General features: G+C 50.7%; 1 protein-coding gene across 1 annotated transcript in view; it reads left to right on the forward strand.

Annotated features, from left to right (window-relative positions):
• Nucleotides 1-17,731, forward strand: part of PREX1 (phosphatidylinositol-3,4,5-trisphosphate dependent Rac exchange factor 1) — a 254,992-nt gene that overhangs the window by 86,419 nt on the left and 150,842 nt on the right. Inside the window, exon 2 of the mRNA XM_007938333.2 lies at nucleotides 13,712-13,783. Within this exon, the coding sequence (XP_007936524.1) occupies nucleotides 13,712-13,783 (72 nt within the window). The remainder of the gene's footprint in view (nucleotides 1-13,711; nucleotides 13,784-17,731) is intronic.

Consider the following 17,731-nt stretch of genomic DNA (forward strand, 5'->3'; position numbering starts at 1 on the left):
GGGTTGCTATGAGTCAGATCCCACTCGATGCTCTGGCGGCAAAGGGTCTAAGGCATCTGACTGCTAACCAGAAGGCTGGTGGTTCAAACCTACTGACCACTCCGTGGACAGAAGACTGGGCAGTCTACTTCTGTAAAGATTTACTGCCTCGGAGACCCAAGGAGGGTTAGCTATGAGTGGGATCTGACTCGATGGCAGTGAGTTTTTTTTTTAATACATAATAGCTGTTGTTATTATTTCTAAAATGGTGCCTACTTCGTAAAGATACTGTGAAAATTATGAGAAAATGTGGTTAGCAGCCAGGCTTTTAAACGTGGGACCACCCAGGGTCTCCACGAAGGTTGAGAAGCCCTGCTGTTGACCCCTCCGTGATGAGCCCATGCCTTAGGAAGAAAAGCTGAGGAAACCAGGGGAGTGCGGAGAAGCTGGGCTGGACTAGGAAGGACTGCAGACCTTGCTTTGGATGTCTATGACAACATTGAGGGCAAAGAAACAACAACAGAGAAACTCCACAGGAAAGAGCAGAGCTCCATTGGTGATGTCTGCCCCAGGGGAGGGTGTGGGGGAATATGGACAGACCTCATGCTTGCCATGCCTGTGTCTACAACAGGGGGCGCACACTCAGCTGCCCACAGGGCCAGGCAGGAACACAGCCGTGCACTGGGGGGTGAAGACAGGAGCACCTGCTTGGACTGAAGGTGACAGCTACCGCTCCAGAGGCATCAGCTGCTTGGGCCCTATGGGCCTGTGAGACTGTGTGCTGGTTTTTCCCAAAGATGCTGGAAATCGGGATTTTGATGGGAAATCTGATATTCAAACCTGGCCCTGAATCTTCTCAAAGCCCTCTGCAGGCAGGCCAAGCTCTACATGCCGATGGGCTGCCAGTTTGAGACCCGTGAGAGTGAGTTCTAGCTTGGTAGTGCCTAGGAGGCCCTGTCTAAGTCTTTGCTGAAGAAATGGCCAGCTGTGAGGTCAGGGAAGAGTGTGTGGGGAAGAGTGTCACCCCCCCCCCCGCGGCTCCCACTCCCCTTCCCCTGCTGTTGCATCAGGCCTGTTGACAACAGGTTGTGGCAACTTAGTTTTTGCTTCACTTCCTCTATGGTGGGAATGGGGTAGGGCTGGGTGAGAACTGGGCACCTGTTTTCAGGGCTGAGAAATTGACTGGGAGGAATCTCTGCTAGATGATTGATTGGTGAATTGATTACACACGTGTTCATTGAGGGTCTGTCCTGTGCTGGCTCTGAGTCCCTGAGTGGTGCAAAACAGAAGGACTGGAGGTTTGAGTTCATCAGAGGTGCCTCAGAAGAAAGACCTGGAAATCTACGTGTGAAAAATCAGCCATTTGAAAGCCCTGTGGAGCACGGTTCTGCTCCGACCCACATGCACTATTCTGACTCCCATTAGACCAGATGAGTGTGAATGAGGAGCAAAGGTCTGGCAGTCTTGTTTCTGAAAACCAGCCGGTGAAACCCGATGGATCCCCAACCAATCATGGGGTGGCACAAGACGAGGCAGCATTTCGTTCCATTGCACATGAGGTTGTCAGGAGTCTCGGGGTCTGACCTGATGGCAGCTGACAACAGTGAGCCTTGTGCTGGGCCCACGCCTGTGTCTGGGACCTCCGTGGGGGCAGGGCTTCAGTCTCACTTGTTCACTGTTGTGTCTTTGGCTCCATGCACAGTGCCTGGCACATAGCAGGTGCACCATAAATATTTGTCGAGTAAATGGGTGGATGTGGAAATGACTAAAGCCCTCCACGGCAGGGTTGCGCCTCACTTGCTTTCTCTAGCATCCAATTTGGAGCTGGCACTCAGTAGGTCCAGCGTAATGCTTGTTGGGTGGATAATACTCGGAGAGGGCTTTGTTCCCCTAGAACGTAATAACCACAGGCAGTTTCCTGTTCCCGCTCCTAGTCCAGCCCTCCTGCTCCAGCCCCAACCACTTCTTCCAAGAAATCTTCATAGTTACAGAGTTTTTACCTGCGTCATTTTGCTTAAATCTCAACAACTCCCTTTTCCCATATGAGGAAACGGTCTCAAAGAGTTCAGGTTCATAGATCACAAGGTTGACTGTCTGCAGAGGGTGGGGCGGCAAGGAGGGTGTGCTGGCCTTGCAGTGAATGTCTCTGTGTGGTGGTGATGTTGGGGCTGTGCTGGCCGGCCCCAGGTTATAAGCCTTCCCCTTCTCTCATCAAGAGGCCTTGGAAGCAGGCAGTCCATGATAGAGCTGTTTGGGATGGAAAGAGCAGAGATCAAATAACAATAATAAATAAAAAATGATGTACGGTTTATGTAAAAGTGCCCGGCACATAATAGGAGTTCGCAAAGGGTGGATCCAATTTTGGAGCTTTTCTTAGGAGACACAAGGAGCTCTGGTAGCACAGTGTCTAAGGCATTTGACTGCTAATCAGAAGGTTGGTGGTTGGTTCAAACCCACCAGCCACTCTGTGGAAGCAAGACTGGGCAATCTACTTCTGTAAAGATTTACCTCTGTGGGGGTCACTGTGAGTCAGAATCAACTCGATGACAGTGAGTTTACTTTTTGGTTTTAGGAAATACAGTAAGTTCATATCTATACCAGGGCTTAAAATCCCTGGAGGTGCTCCGTAAATTCAAGGCAGAGGTAATAACAGCTAGTACTTTATTGAACACTTACTGCCTACCAAGCGTGTGTTATGTATATTAGCTTCTGTAGTCCTCATTTTAATCCTGTGTTACAGGAATCCAAACCCACCGCCCTCGATTCTGACTCATAGTGACTGCCATAGGGTTTCCAAGGCTGTAAATCTTTACAGAAGCAGACTGCCTCGTTGTTCTCCTGTGGAGCGGGACCTTTTGCTTAGCACCCAACTGCTTTAACCACAGTGCTACCTGAGTTCCTTAATTTTGTGTTACATATATTCATTTTGTCCCTGTTTTTATAGATGGGGAAATTGAGGCACAGAGAGGGCAAGTAATTTGCTCAAGGGCACATAGCTAGTAAGCAGCAGAGCTGGGATTTGAATTTGCTTATCTAAGTACTCTGGTAGCATAGTGCCTAAGGCATTTGACTGCTAACCAGAAGGCTGGCGGTTCAAACCCACCAGCCACTCCTCAGAAGGAAGGTTGGGCAACTTACTTCCATAGTGATATACCGCCTCTGAAACCCAAGGAGGAGTCGCTATGAGTCAGGTCCAACTTGATGGCACATAACAACAACAACAAATCTAAGTGCTTTGCCTGAATTCTTCCATAACCTGTGACTTCAGCCATTTCATTATCCTGACCCATGTGATGGGGCACAGAGAGGTGGACTCACTTGTCTAGGTCACACAGCAGTAAGGGGACAGAGGCAGGATTTGAACCAAGAGGCCCAGCTTCTGTGCGTGAGCTCTCTTGCTTCCTTAAGAGGTGGGGTGCTCTTCTGGTGGTTGAGAAGGAGGGTTTCCAGGAGAAGGGCAAGCTTTTGGAACAGTTGGGGTGTCAGAGGAGAACTGGGGTTGCTGGCCTTGTCTGTGGCCTCTGCAGGGGAGTGTTTATACAGGTGTGGGTTCCTGCATCAGTGGCCTCAGTGCGAAACCACCTGTAAGTCTGACCTGGCCTGCCCTTAGTTGCCTCCTCTGACCTCAGCCCCTCCACACTGAGAGATTTTTCCAGTCAGCTCAGAACTTAAGTGTTTTTAACAGGCAGGAGGGCCATCCCAAAGGAGCTTTGGTGGCACGGGTGGGTAAGGCATTTGGCTGCTAACTAGAAGGCCAGCGGTTCAAACCTACTGGCTGGAAGATGAAGCAGCCTACTTCCATAGAGATTTGCAGCCTTGGAAACCCCATGGGGGTCACTGTGAGTCAGAATCAGTGGCAGTGGGTTTGTTTTTTGGCTTAAGGCATACCTGGGAGCTCTGGTGGCATAGTACCTAAGGCATTTGATTGCTAACCAGAAGGCTGGTGGTTCAAACCCACCAGCCACTCCGTGGAAGGAAGGTTGGGCAATGTACTTCCACTGAGATAGCACCTCGGAAACCTGAGGAGGGGATCGCTATGAGTCGGATCTGACTTGGCAGCAGTGAGTTTTTTGAGGTGCATACCCATGGGACCTTATCCCTGCCAGGAAGGACAGATGTCAGCATCCTGGGAGTTAGAGTTTCCAGCCTGTGGCCTTTGCTCTGCAAGGCTTGCCTTTTGCCTTGGAGCAGACACAGTCCTTCAAGATGTTTTATTCTTCTCTGACTCTCACTGGACCCTAGACCTCCTTTCTTTTGAAGGCTCCACTTCAGTGCCACAACCACTTCAGGGCACTCCCCACTGCCAGCACCTGCCTTCTTTACCTGGGCCAGCTGAGTTGCTCTGCCCCTCGGGGGCAGGCCCGAAGTGCCAGGGAATTAGCCCCTCCACCAGAGTACTCCACCAGCCACTGGCAGGAGTTGGTGTCTAACTGCCCAGCTCCTTTGTCCCCTGGGGATAACTGGACACTGCCCCTCAGGGCTCCTCAGAGGGACTGAGCCCACTTGCTTGATACTGTGCCTTCATTTGTTGTGTCCCCTCCTCTGGCCCACTTCTCGGTCCTGCTGGTGGTTCCTTTGAGTACATCTCACATATACTACTTGCCTTTCTCCGCCTCTGCTTCTGGGGGAACAGCCTGAGACTCCCTGTCCTGGTGAGCCTCCTAAAATGTGCCCACAGTCCACATTCGCTGCCCCCTCTGTGTACGTAGCTAGGAGTAGAGCTAATTGGAACTGGACATGTGGTCGTCAGGTGCACTTTGTCGACATTTAAACCAAGATTCATTAGTTTCGACAGCCCTGCTTGCCTTCCGTGTTTGCAGCTGTCTCAGTTCTCCGGTGCTGCTGTAACGGAAACACCACAAGTGGTATTAAGCGAACAGAAATTTATTTCTCACAGTTTAGGAGGCTAGAAGCCCAGATTAAGGCTGCTGGCTCTCGGGGAAGCCTCTCTCTCTCTATGTCCCTTTTCAGCTTCTTCTTCTCTTCCACACGTCGTGTGGCATGCCATCTCACTTCCCACATCTCTGCATGCTTCTCTGTGCCTGATCAGCTCTGTTCATATCTCAAAGGGGACTGGCTCAAAAATACACCCTGCACTAATATTACCTCATTAACCTACAAAGAAAACCCACTCCCAAACGGGATTATAACCTCAGGTGAAAAAAACAAAAACAAGCCTGTTGCTGACTCATAGGGCCCCTAGAGGACAGAGTAAAACTGCCCCATAGGGTTTCCAAGGCTATCAGTCTTCATGGAAGCAAAGCCTAAACCAAACCCACGGCTGTTGGGTCAGTTCAGTGCCCCTAGAGGACAGAGCAGAACTGCCCCATAAGGTTTCCAAGGCTGTCATCTTTCTGGAAGCGGGCTGCCTCATCTTTCTCTTGTGGAGTGGAGTGGCTGGTGGGTTCAAACTGCCGACCTTTAGGTTAGTAGCCGAGTGCTTAACCACTGTGCCATTAGAGCTATACCAGCAGCCAGCAGAGATCTGTTTTGTGGTCTCCATTGCCTTTGTAGGTCTGAGGTATGGTGCCAGCAAACAGGGCCCTCCTCTCAGCGGGTTCTGGGCAGAGTGGAATTTGAAATGCCCACGCCTTCTGTGGTCACCTGTCGACGATTTATGGCGTGGCTGCGGCGTGGCTGGCAGTGTGTCTGAGGAGTTGATAGTCATTCACCCGCTGACCCTGTTGCTATCTGCCAGGCACAGATGTAGGCACAGTGCAGGAAGCTCTGTGAATGGAATGAAGCCACTGTCCTTTTGGAGCTGGCATTGCGGGGGCACGTGACGTGGACAGAGGATGAGTACGTGCAGGTGGAGATGAGTGCTGCAGGGTGATAGACAAAACCCCAAACCCATTGCCGTCAAGTCATTTCTGACTCATGGGGACCCCATGTGTTACAGAGAAGAACTGCTCCGTAGGGTCTCCTTGGCTATAATCTTTTGTAGAAACACACCACCAGGTCTTTTTTTCCCACAGTAACAGTGCCTTAACTAAGATGTAAGTTTCTTTCTTTCTTAAGTAATTATTGGCAGCCTGGGGCAGGTATGGTCACTATCATTAGGAACTATCCTTATGGACACAGATGACTTTCATATCTGTATCTATATGCTCCCTTTTCTTTAACACATGGCAGCAACCTCATATTGTAACTTGGCTGCTTAACCTCCAGGCATCACATTCATAGTCCAAAAAGTAGGAAGGAGAATAGCAGAAGGAAGCCTTGCTAACCCATCTTAAAGATACTCTGAGGTGGTATGCATAATACATCCATTTACAGCCCACTGGTCAGTACTTAGCCACCTGGCCACAGCTTGCTGCGGGGAGCTGAGAAATGCAGGCTTTAATTCTAAAATCTGAGGTCAGAGGAGGAGGGGCTGAGCAGCGGAGAGCAGACCCCAGTCAGACCTGGAGATGGTTTTACGCACTATTGCTTCTGGGAGAGCCAATACACTTCCCTGTGAAGGCCATAGACAGGGTCGGCCTTCCAAGTTCTTCTGTGGCTCCCCAACTCTTTCAAAAGCTTTCCTGCTCTTAAAAACTCTCCTTTTCAAAGTCCATAAGGGCACTGGGCACCTTTGGGAAGCAGAATACGAGAGTCCCTGAGAGCTCAGACTCTTAAGTGTTGCTGTGAGGGCAGAATAGGTCTGAACAGCTGAACTTCACGGATGGATGCTCAGCCATTCTAAAGCATTGCCATTGCCATTACTTGGGTTCCATGATACTCTGTTTCCCAGACACCTTGTCACCTAGGCCATGTGGCAGGATAGGGTCCTCCAGGCACCCCCCTTTCCTTGGTCCTTGTAATGGTTCAGGATGCCCCTCTCCACCTCCCCTTGCTCCCAGCTGGTCCCTGGCTCTCTCGGGTTTCACCATATGTCTGGTGAGGTCACCCGGTCAATGTGGGGATGTCCTAGGGGGCCCCTCCCCTGGCTATCAGTTTGCTGGCGTTGGTCCTGGAGAGTGACTTCAAGGCCTCTTTCTGATGTTTTTTTTTTTTTTAAAAAACCTCCAGAGACAGATTTATTCCTCAAGGCTGTGGCCACAGGTTCCAGAAAGATGGAGGCTCCCAGGGGCCCCTAAAGGGCAGCTGTTACTGCTTTTGAAAGCTTATGTGGTTTTGTTATCTACAGTTACTCACTGATGATGCATGTTGGGGGTGCGATTGGGACTCATTACCAGGCCAGATTGCCTAGGTTTGAATCCCAGCTCTACCACTTAATAGCTTTGTGGCTCTGAGTATGTTCTCAGTTTTCTCATCTGAAAATGGGCACCGTGATTATAGTACTGTGGTGGTTAAGTCTGTGTGTCAACTTCGCTGGGCCTGGTTGAGTGGCTGGGTGGCTGGGTGTAGTGTTCCCCATGATGAGACTGCTCATCAACTCCATTGTGGAATCTACTGTGAGCAGCTGAGTAGCTGCTTTACGGACGTGATCGGCTTCCTGTATATAAGGAGAAACCTTGGGGATAGTCTCTAGCATATGGCATGCTTGAACCCTGCTTGTAGCTGTGTCATTGTTTAGCAACCTGCCGTGCTCTGCTGATCTTGGGACTTCCATTGGACTTGAATTAATGGCCTGCCATGTGGTTTGGTAACATCAGGACTGTGCCATTTTACCTGTCAACCTTGGGCTTATCAGTCTCAGCAGTCAGCAGCTATCTGAGTGAAGAAAAGCCTCTAGCTTCAGTGGGCCAGGAGCCCCTGAATCAATCCTGGAGGCAGAGCTGAAGCCCAAGGTTGAGGGGCTTTCACCCAGCCCCTAGAGCCTGACACTTTGAACTTGGACTTAAAGCCTCCAAATTGTAAGAATAAACTGCTGTTTGTTACAGCCATTCCATTTATGGTCTATTCCAGTCAGAGTGGCACTAGGTAACCAAAACAAGTACCTACCTCATAGTGTTGTTGTGAAGATTGGGACCCTTAGAGCAGTACCTCTCTCGTAACAAAGGCGCTCTGCTGGTGCAGTTGTTAAAGCATTTGGCTGCTAACCAGAAGGTCAGCAGTTTGAACCCCCTTTGTGACATCCAAAATTGTCTCCCCAAATTGCCCAGAGTCCCCTGGTTGAGAACCACTGGTCTGAGGTAGGGCAGGGAAGGGACAAGACTGGTTTGACATTAGGAGACTGGGCTCTGATCTGTGTTTTATCACCAACTTTCTGTTTGACCTCAGACCAGCCTCTCATTCTCTGGGCTCCTTGATTAACTAGGAGTACTCTGGAAGTGGCAGATGCAATCCTGCCATCCCTCTCCCTCCCACAGCTGTGGCAGACATCACCAATCAATTCTGGAGTGTCTTCCTACTCAACCCAGAACTCTGGGGGCTGTGGAGACACTTGGGGTCATGAGCCCAGTGAGCAACCTCTCCAGTCCCCTTCTCCCAGCAGCAAACCAGAATCAGACAGTCTTGGGTTCAATTCTGGCTCATTCCGTTTCTATCTGGGTGACCCCTGTTAGGTCACTCAGCCGCTGGACTTTAGCTTTTCTCATCTATAAGATAGGACCATAATGCCTACCCTGAAGGCTGGTTGTGAGGATGCAAATAAAGGACTTTGTAGATCTCAGCAAATGCCTGTTGACTGCGTGGAGATGAGACTGTGTAGGTCTTGCTCTGGGTTGTGGAATAGTGAGAGCCCTCATCCACCGCTGGCTGGAGTGTAGATGGGTGCAATCCCCTGGGAGAGCTGTTTGGCATTAACTAGTCAAGTTGGACATGTTCCTATCTACAGCCAACCATCCCATACCTAGATGTGCCCCCAGAGAGCTGGCTCATGCATGGCCCTGGAGACTTGGGTGTACACTTAGAGGAACTTCCTCTCCTGTGCCTCGGGAGACCAAGGCATACACCCACCTGAGCTCCAGGAGACCTAAGTGTCACCTGGGGGAGCTTGCACACCTGTCCTCCAGTAGCCCAGGTGTTCTCCTAGAAAAACGTGCACACCTCAGCCCCAGCAGACTTACTCATTGTAGCATTGTAGTAGGGAAATTGGAAACCACCTCAATGTCCGTCAGCATGGTAACGGCTGTGTGTGTATGTATACCCCTGCAAAGCCACCACACAGCAACGGAATGGGCTAGCGATCTGGCATAGTATGAGCTCCCCCAAAAGCAGATCCCGAGACTGCTTCAGGGGTAAGTAGTGTATTGGGAGGTCACCCCAGGAAGAGCCAATGGGAGAGTGCAGGAGTGAGGCAGGGAAGGAGACCAAGAAAGCTTTGTCATCAGGCAGGTTGCCTACCTGATGATCCCACTGAGCTTCATCCCAGGAGGGCACTCTGGGAGACACGTAGAACACGTGCCTTCGTTTCCTCGTCGGTCTTTGCATGCCAGCTCCTGTCAGTCGCTGCGTAAGGACTGCTCCCAGGGGCCCTTATGCCTTCAGTACCTCCAGTCTGCCCTGCTTGTGAGAGAGGGCCCTCAGGCTGGAGGTTGAGAACCAGAGGGTGGGTCAGAGCCCCAATGGGCAGGGCCCAGCCAGCAGGTGCTGCCAGGTATATGTGTGAACGTGGAAAACAGCGTTGAGGAAGATAAGCAAGCGGCTGGAAGCATCCCCCTCATAGAAACGCTGTCAGCGTGCCACGCAGTATTTTCTGTTACTTACAGATACCACATGCATGGTAAACAGGCCAAGACATGCGTGAGGATGAGGAGCACCCATGTCCAGGGTAGTGGGTGCCCTGCAGGGAGGGAAGGTCCCGTATGGACGGCTTACCTCTCTCTGTAATGATTCATTGCTTCCATTTTCTACAGTGAGGTTTGATGTTCACCCAGTAACTTGGACAAAGTGAGCTTGTCAGATGAGGCTTTGCATATTATTCACCTGTATAACCACTACTGGGATCAAGATACAGCACACACCAGTGCCCCTAGGGCTCCCTCCTGCACCTCCCTCAGGCTTGATGAATTTCTTTTTGAAAGTGTTTTAAAGCAAATTTGGCATTATGCTGTGATTGACCAAAGCTGGCTATTGATGAATTGGTGGGTGTTTGTCTTATTTTTTTCTCTCTCCTTTGTGTGTCCTTGAAGCACTTCATCATCATCATCAGAATCACAAGCAGAGGAGGCCTTGGGGAGATGCTGGGGGGAGGTCGGTGGTCCAGGCAGGGGTGCTGCATGGACAGACACCCAGAGAGATCCAGGGACTGGGAAGCCTGAGAATGGGCCCTTTCCTAAAAGAACATGGCAAGAGGAAAGTTGTTTTTGGCTGAGTGTCCAAAGCTGTCAAGCCTGGACTCGCCCTGGAGGGTCCTGTTAACAGCTGTGCAGAAGGCATCAGTGCCTCCTTGAAGAGCCAGGCATGCCTGGGGCAGCACGAAGGCCAGGCCCAGAGCCCCTGCCTGCCCATTCTTTCCGGGTCACGAGCTGCCTGTTGTCCCCATCACGCTGGCCTGTCTGCAGCTCCTCTATGGGTGGCCCAAGCCTCCCATTGTCCCTGCACAATAGTGGTGGCTGCATTCGTGTGAAGAAACGGGGACAGGAAGCCCCGATCTAGGCCAGCCACTCTACGCTCCTAGCTTCCTGCCCTCCCTGACTGTGCTGGGTGAGGTGGCCTTTGTCTTCCCCCAGTCTAAGGGACTGGAGGCTTGAATCGCTGGGCCTGTGAAAACATTCTCTAGGAACTCCTGCTCCCTTTGAAAAGCAAGACCAGAGTCTCCTGCCATGTGTCACATACTGTGCCAGGCCCATCCCATCTGTTCATTTGATTTTGAGTGACTGCTATGTGCCAGGTCCTTGGGATACAGCTGTGAACAGGAGAAGCAAGGGCCCTTTATGGAGTTTTCATTTACTTTATCCTATTACATTTTAAAAGGTAGGCACAGTTTTACTGTGATCCCCATATTTGGGAAAAGTAAATCAAGATTCAGAGAGGTTAATGCATTTTCCTGAGGCTACACAGCACAAAAGAGGAGGCTCTGTGGTTTAAACCCATCAGTTTCTGAAACTGGCCTTTATTGTTGGAATAAGGATTAAGGTTTCATCCCAGCCTTGCTCTCTTCTTATCTTGGCCTTTTCCTCAGGGACTTGCATGTTGTGTTGTTGTTGTTATTTGCCGTCAAGTCGCCCCCGACTCATAGCGACCCCTCCTTGGGTTTCCGAGGCAGTATCACTACGGAAGTAGGATTGCCCAACCTTCCTTCCGAGGAGTGGCATAGCTCACTTAATCTGAATTTCTTCATTTGTCAAATGGGCTCAGCATGCAAGATGGGAAGATGGGAAGAGCATGAAGACAAGGAGGGTCTCAGGGAGGAGGTGACGTTTGAGCTTAGTGCTGATGGATGAGAAGAAGCTGGTCTTTAGTGGAGCTGAGGGGGAGAACATCTTGTTAGTGGGAACAGCATGTGCATAGGTCCTGAGGCAGGAGTATATGTGGAAGGTGGGAGGGACAGCGAGAATGAGCGTGTGGCTGGAGATTATGGGGAGATGACGTGCTGGGAAGTGAGGGCAGAGAGGTCAATAGAGGTAAGGCTATAGGAGCCTTGTGGCCCTGGAGGATTTGGAGTTGTTTGTTCAAGTGTAATGGGAAGCCATGGATGAGTCCTAAGCTGTGGAATCTCATGATATGATTATATGATGAAAAGGATTCCTCAGGCTGTGTGCAGAGAATGGACTTTTGATGGGGAACCAGGGAGGGGCAGTGCATTAGTTTAGGTGGGAGAAGATGGTGGCTTGGGCGGGGGGTGGCCATGGAGGGAACGAGAGGTGGTCAGATTTTTAATACCTGTTAAAGGGAAGGGTGACACAGTTTGCTGACAGATTGCATGTGGAGCGTCAGAGAAAGAGACACATCCAGGGCAGCTGTGGGGTTTTGGCGGGAGCCCCTGAGGGTGAGGTATCACTCGTTATTCATTAATGCGGGTGGCATTAATCAGGCAGGAAGAGTGTGGTGATGGAGATTTGGAGGGAAGGTGAGGAATGAGGTTTTGGATGGGTGCGTTTGAGATGCTCCTGGGTCATCCAGGTGACCATGTCAAGTCAGCAGCTGGAGGCATGAGTCAGGGTTTCAGGGGTGAAGTCTAGGCTGCAGGTGGGTATAAGCTTGGGGATTGTCAACATACAGGTGGACTTTTAAGCCCCGAGACTGGCCGAGGTCACCCGCAGAGGGTGTGGACGCCTTCCTGGCTTCCCTGGCTTCCTCCTCTGTGACTTGCTGTAAGGGACCCGAGTCTGGGTAGCTCCCGGTGACAGCCACGGATGAGCTGTGGACATCCCTCCGGGTGATGAGAAGGATCCGACAGCTGTCTGTGGAGGGCCTGCCTCTCCTTGCTCCCCTCCACCCTCGGTACCAGGTCCCCCTCTGTCTCCTGGCACTCGGCAATCTCCCTAGACAAGCGTGGTTGATGAGATGGGCTCTTCATTAAGCTGCAACCTAACTCCTAGACGGGAAGCGCTGCGGGCTCACCAGGGCGGCCCTGTCGGCACCCCCATGCTATAATTAGCTGTAGCAGCAGGGTGACTGACAAGCCACCGCAGCCCAGGGGGTCCCTGAAGCTGTGATAGGACTGTTCATCCATTTCCCAGGTGTCTCCAGATGATTTTTGGCACATTAACCGGGGGCCAGACCCTGAGTCTTGAGACAAACAGTCCGTGCTGGTCTCCCTCTCCCAGGTGGCATTGATGACCCCTACCCCTTCCCCGCTACGTTCAGTGTCCCCAAGCCCCTCCACCCCCAGTCCCCTCAGTAACTTCTTTCTGCCTGCTCTGTGCCACCACACCAAAGGCCTGGCCACCCTGGTCATGCTCATGCCTCCACAGCCCTCACCCCTCACAACACCCGAGGGTTCTTTAACCAACAAACCCCGGGAGGCTTTGCTTTAAGAAAATCCTAATTCCTGGCTTCTCTTGTAAAAAACAACAACACAGAAGAACAACAAACCCCCAGAACATCTGGCAGTGCCAGGCCCACCCGCCTTTCCACCTGCCCACTCATGGGGGGGACGAGTGCTGCGTCCTTTTCGATGGGTGCGTGCTCCCCTTACCCTCTGTCCCCACAACTCCCATTTATTGTCACACTCATTCATCACACTCTCAGAGGACAGAGATGATGTCTCTGTCCCAAGCCCCTGAAAAAAGCATAGAGTGACCATAGGATCCTGTGCCATCGACAAAAAAAGAGAGGACGCTCTCACACACAACGACCTCTAAACAGTGCTCAGTGGGAGACGCAGGTGTTGTTTTCTTGGGTGCCGTCAAGTTGATCCCGGCTCCTAGCCACCGTGTGTGACAGAGTAGAACTGCCCCGTAGGGTTTTCTAGGCTGTAATCTCATGGGACCAGATCACCAGGTCTTTCTCCCATAGGGCTACTGGTGGGTTTGAACCATAGACCTTCCGGTTAGCAGCCAAGCGCTCAACCGTTGCACCACTCGAGCTCCTTTTAGCCATGTGTGAATGTGTTATTATTCAGAAGTTAAATTTTAACAAAATGAGGGAAATGATTGTAGTCTGAGCAGGGCCCGATGAAGAAGCAGGTATGAGTGCGTTCCCTCAGCCGCAGCTCCTAGAGGGCCGAGGCTTTGTGCTGTTCACTGTGGTGTCTTTGGGGCCAGCACAGGGCCTGGCACGTAGTAGGGGCTCAGTAAACATGTGCGCTGAATGAGAGGGAGGGCCGTCCCAGCGTGTTGAAGGTGTAAGCAGAGGGAGCCTTCCCTGTTCCCTGCCATGCCCCTCAATAGTGCTGCCTCCCGCGGGCCTGGGAGAATGCAGGCGTGGACGCTCACCTGGCCCTGTTTCTCTCCTCCAGGCCTTCCTGCATCGCATCCGGCAGAATGTGGCAGACACGGCCGAGAGGGGCATCACGGAGGAGAACGTCAAGGTGAGGACACGGGACGGCCCCTCTGGACTGTCCCTGCCCTTTGTGCTCCTCCCTCCTCAGAGGCTTGGAGGGGGCGGCTCGTCATGTGGCTGTCAGCTGGCCTGCTCCCTGCAGCCCCGAGAGACCTCCCTGTTACGTGGGCAAGATGTGCTTGTGGGTGTCAGCAGGACACTCCCTAACTCAAGTCTCTCTCTCTCCTTGCTTACCATGACCACCCTTTCTTCCCACCTCCTCACACCAGGCCCTGGCTGGGAGCCGGAGGAAAACCCCTTCCCAAGCAGCCCCTGGGAGCCTGGCACCTCCAGCCGTCCTCTTGGCAACCCTGGCCCTTGCCCTGCGTGGGGCACTGAGTGTCAGCTGGGCTGATGAGTAATGGGTCTGGACTGTCATCTGGCGTGGCTCTGGGGAGTTTTGGGAGGACATCAATAGGCCTTCTGTGTGTGTGGCTGAGGCCCTGCACTCCCGGCTTTCCAGCGTGACCTCACTCCCTGGGAAGAAGCCGCCTTCAGTCCTGGGGGTCTGCGGGTCCTGGTCAGAGGGGAGCTGGAGAGCTGGGGCAAGGTGCATGTCAGAGGTGGCACTGACTGGCTGGCACCCAGAATTCACAGCACACGGAAGACTTGATAGAGCTGGGGAAGACATCCCCTGCCTCCCCAAATGTCCTGGTTAATCTGGACAGTAACCTTGCACATTGATCATTTTAAGCCCAGTGTTTTGAATAAGGAAGCTGAGACTTAGAGATTTAAAGAGATCTACTTGAGGTTACTACAGTCCTGTTCCCAGGGGTGCTGGGATTTATGTCTTTATGTATTTGTTTATTCATACACTCATTCAGGAAATATTTACTGAGCACCTATTATTTATTTATTTATTACAATTAAAAAATTATTACAATTTTTCATTACAATGTATTATAACTTTTAAGAAGTACTTTGATGAATTGAGAGAGAACTTACACTAATGGGCGTGGATCCCAAGTGCCTAGCGTGATGATTTTTCACACATGAATATACCTGTGTAACCACAACCCAAATGAGGACAGAAAATATTCCCCATCCCCAGCTGTCCCCTGTGGCCCTGTTAGCCAGTACCGCCTCCCCAAAGGTGGCCAGTGACGTCTGGTACCACTGCTTAGTTCTGCCTCTTCCTAAGCCTTCTATCAATGTGTGCTCATCTGTGTCTGATATCTTCTGCTCAGCATCATGTCTCTGAGATTTGTCATGCTGTTGTATATAGCTATGGCTCTTCCTTTTTCATTGCTGTGTAGTATTTCATAACATGAGCAGATCACTGCTTACACATCTATTCTCCTATCAGTGGATAATTGGGATCTTTCCTGTTTTTGGAAATTTTGGACCATTTTTGTATGTGTCTTTTGATGGATACAGACAATGTCTTTTGGGTATGCACCCAGGAGACAAACATTAGTTTGTGAACTTCACAGTTAGTCACTTTTAAGTGTGTACAACAGTAGGGTCTATTATGTGTACCTGTAACATAAGCAGACTCGGCCATGTGAGCTGATAAAATGAGAGAGAAGTAACTATTCTGGTTACCTCATGCCGCTCTGACAGAAATATACTACAGATGGGAAAGCCTGAACAAACAGGAGTTTATTTTCTTATAGTTTTGGAGGCTGGAAGTCAAAGTTCAAAGTGCCAGGCTCTAGGGACTGGATGAAAGCCCCTCGATCTTGGGCTTCAGTTCTGTCTCTTGCTCCCGGCCCACTGCAGCCCCACTGAAGCTGGAGGCATCTCTTCACTCAGGCAGCTGCTGGCTGCTGAGGCTGACAAGCCAAAGGTCGTCAAGTGAAAAGGCACAGTCCTGATATTACCAAACCACACGACAGGCCATTAATTCAAGTCCATTAAAAGTCGCAAGATGGCAGAGCATGGCAGGCTGCTAAATGAAGACCCTGCTACATGAAGGGTCCAATCATGCCAAAAAAGCTGGCTTTGAGCCACAAAGCTCAAAGCTGCTGCTTATATACTGGAAGCAGCCACATCGCTAAAGCTGCTCCAGTAGATTCCACCATGCGGTTAATCGTGAATCTCACCGTTGGGAATAACTGCACCCAGCTGCCCAGCCACTCAGCCAGGCCCAGCCAAGCTGACACACAACCTTAACTCCCACAGTAACCAAACAGTGGGGGCGATTTTTTTCTAGCCGCTTCATGTAGTGAGAGGAGGAGAGGAGATAGGGTCTCTGGCCCCCTCCGACTGGGCAGCATTTGAGGAGTGGTCTCTTGCCACTGTCAGCTCCCTGGCCTCCCTCAGGCCATCTTTCACTCTGCAGACTTTTCTGGTGCATTCCAAGGGCCCACAAGTTTGGTCTTCATTTCTTCAGGACTTGGTTCAAATGTCACCTTCTCAGAGTGGCCACTGTATGGACATTTGCAAACTTACTCCTGCTGTCCTTCCCTGGGACTCCTTGCTGCTTTATTTGTGTCTTTAGTGCTTATTATTGTTGTCATTAGGTGCCGTGGAGTCAATTTCAAGTCATAGTGACCCCATGGGACAGAGTAGAACTGCCCTGGAGGGTTTGCTAGGCTGTCTTCTTTTTGGGAGCAGATCACTCAGTCTTTCTCCCATGGATCTGCTGAGTGGATTTGAACCACCGACTTTTTGGTTAGCAGGGGAGCACTTAACCATTGCTCCCCCAGGACTCCTATTAGTGCTTATTGTCACCCTGAAGTCTGTTTTATGGATCCCCTTCCACTATAATGTCACCTCCATGGGGAGAGGGACTTCTCTGCTCCTTGCTGAGTTCCCGGGGCCTTGAACAGTACCTGGCACATGTTGGTGCCCAGTAAATATTTGCTGAATGAGTGAAGGTGTGAGAAACCCTGGGAGGATGTATAAACCACCAGCACTGGTTGCCTGGGACTTTGAGCTGCTGTGGGTGGGGCAGGGGGGATGGGTGGGGCAGGGAGGATGGGTGGGAGGGCATCTCCTCACCATATGCATTTTACTGGGTTTTAACTTTTGAACTACATGAATTAATTACTTCTTTAAAAATTAAGTAGAGAAATAAAAAGTATATACTTAAAAAAATAAAGAAGGAATTGATGCATTTTGAAGTATTTAATATACTGTGGACCGTGAGAAGAATGAACAAATCTGCCTTAGAAGAAGCACTCCTGAATGCTCCAATCTACCTTGTTGAGGGCCTTCCCCCTTTTTGTTGAACCTCCACTTCACCAAGCATGACATCCTTCTCCAGAGAATGGTCCCTTCTGACAACATGACCAAAGTAGGCGAGAGGAAGTCTGGTCATTCTCGCCTCCAGGGAGCATTCCAGCTGCTCCTCTTCCAGGACAGATTAGTTAGTTCTTTTAGCAGACCATGGTACTTTGAGTATTGGTGGCCAACACCACTACTGAAAAGCATCAACTCTTCTTCGGTCTTCCTTATTCATTGCTCAGCTCTCACATGCATGTGAGGCAATTGAAAATACCATGGCTTGGGTTAGGTGCACCTTAGTCTTCAAGGAGACATCTTTGCTCTTTAGCACTTGAAAGAGGTCTTTTGCATTTAGGCCAGATAAGTCCCTGTTGTGGGGGGCTGTCCCCCACATTGTAGGATGCTTAGTAGCGTCTCTGGCCTCTACCCATGAAAGGGTAGTAGGTAGCCAGTAGCAAAACGCCCCCCCACACACACAGTGTGACAACTAAAATTGTCTCCAGACGTTACCAAGTGTCCTCTGAAGGAGGGCGAGGGAGCACTGGGCAAAATTGCCCCTGATTGGGAACCATTGATTTGCAGATTAAAATTTAAAATGTAGATTTGCTGGGTCAAATTATACTGCATTTTAGCCTTATATAGAAACAGGTCGTCTCATCATTTTGTTGCTGTTATTGTTATGTGCCGTCAAGTCAGCCCCGACTCATAGCGACCCCTCCTTGGATTTCCAAGGCAGAATCACTACGGAAGTAGGATTGCCCAACCT

The sequence above is a fragment of the Orycteropus afer genome, unplaced genomic scaffold (genome assembly GCF_000298275.1).
Source record: "Orycteropus afer afer isolate SDZICR_OR568_19922 unplaced genomic scaffold, OryAfe1.0 scaffold00049, whole genome shotgun sequence".
NCBI lineage: Eukaryota > Metazoa > Chordata > Mammalia > Tubulidentata > Orycteropodidae > Orycteropus > Orycteropus afer.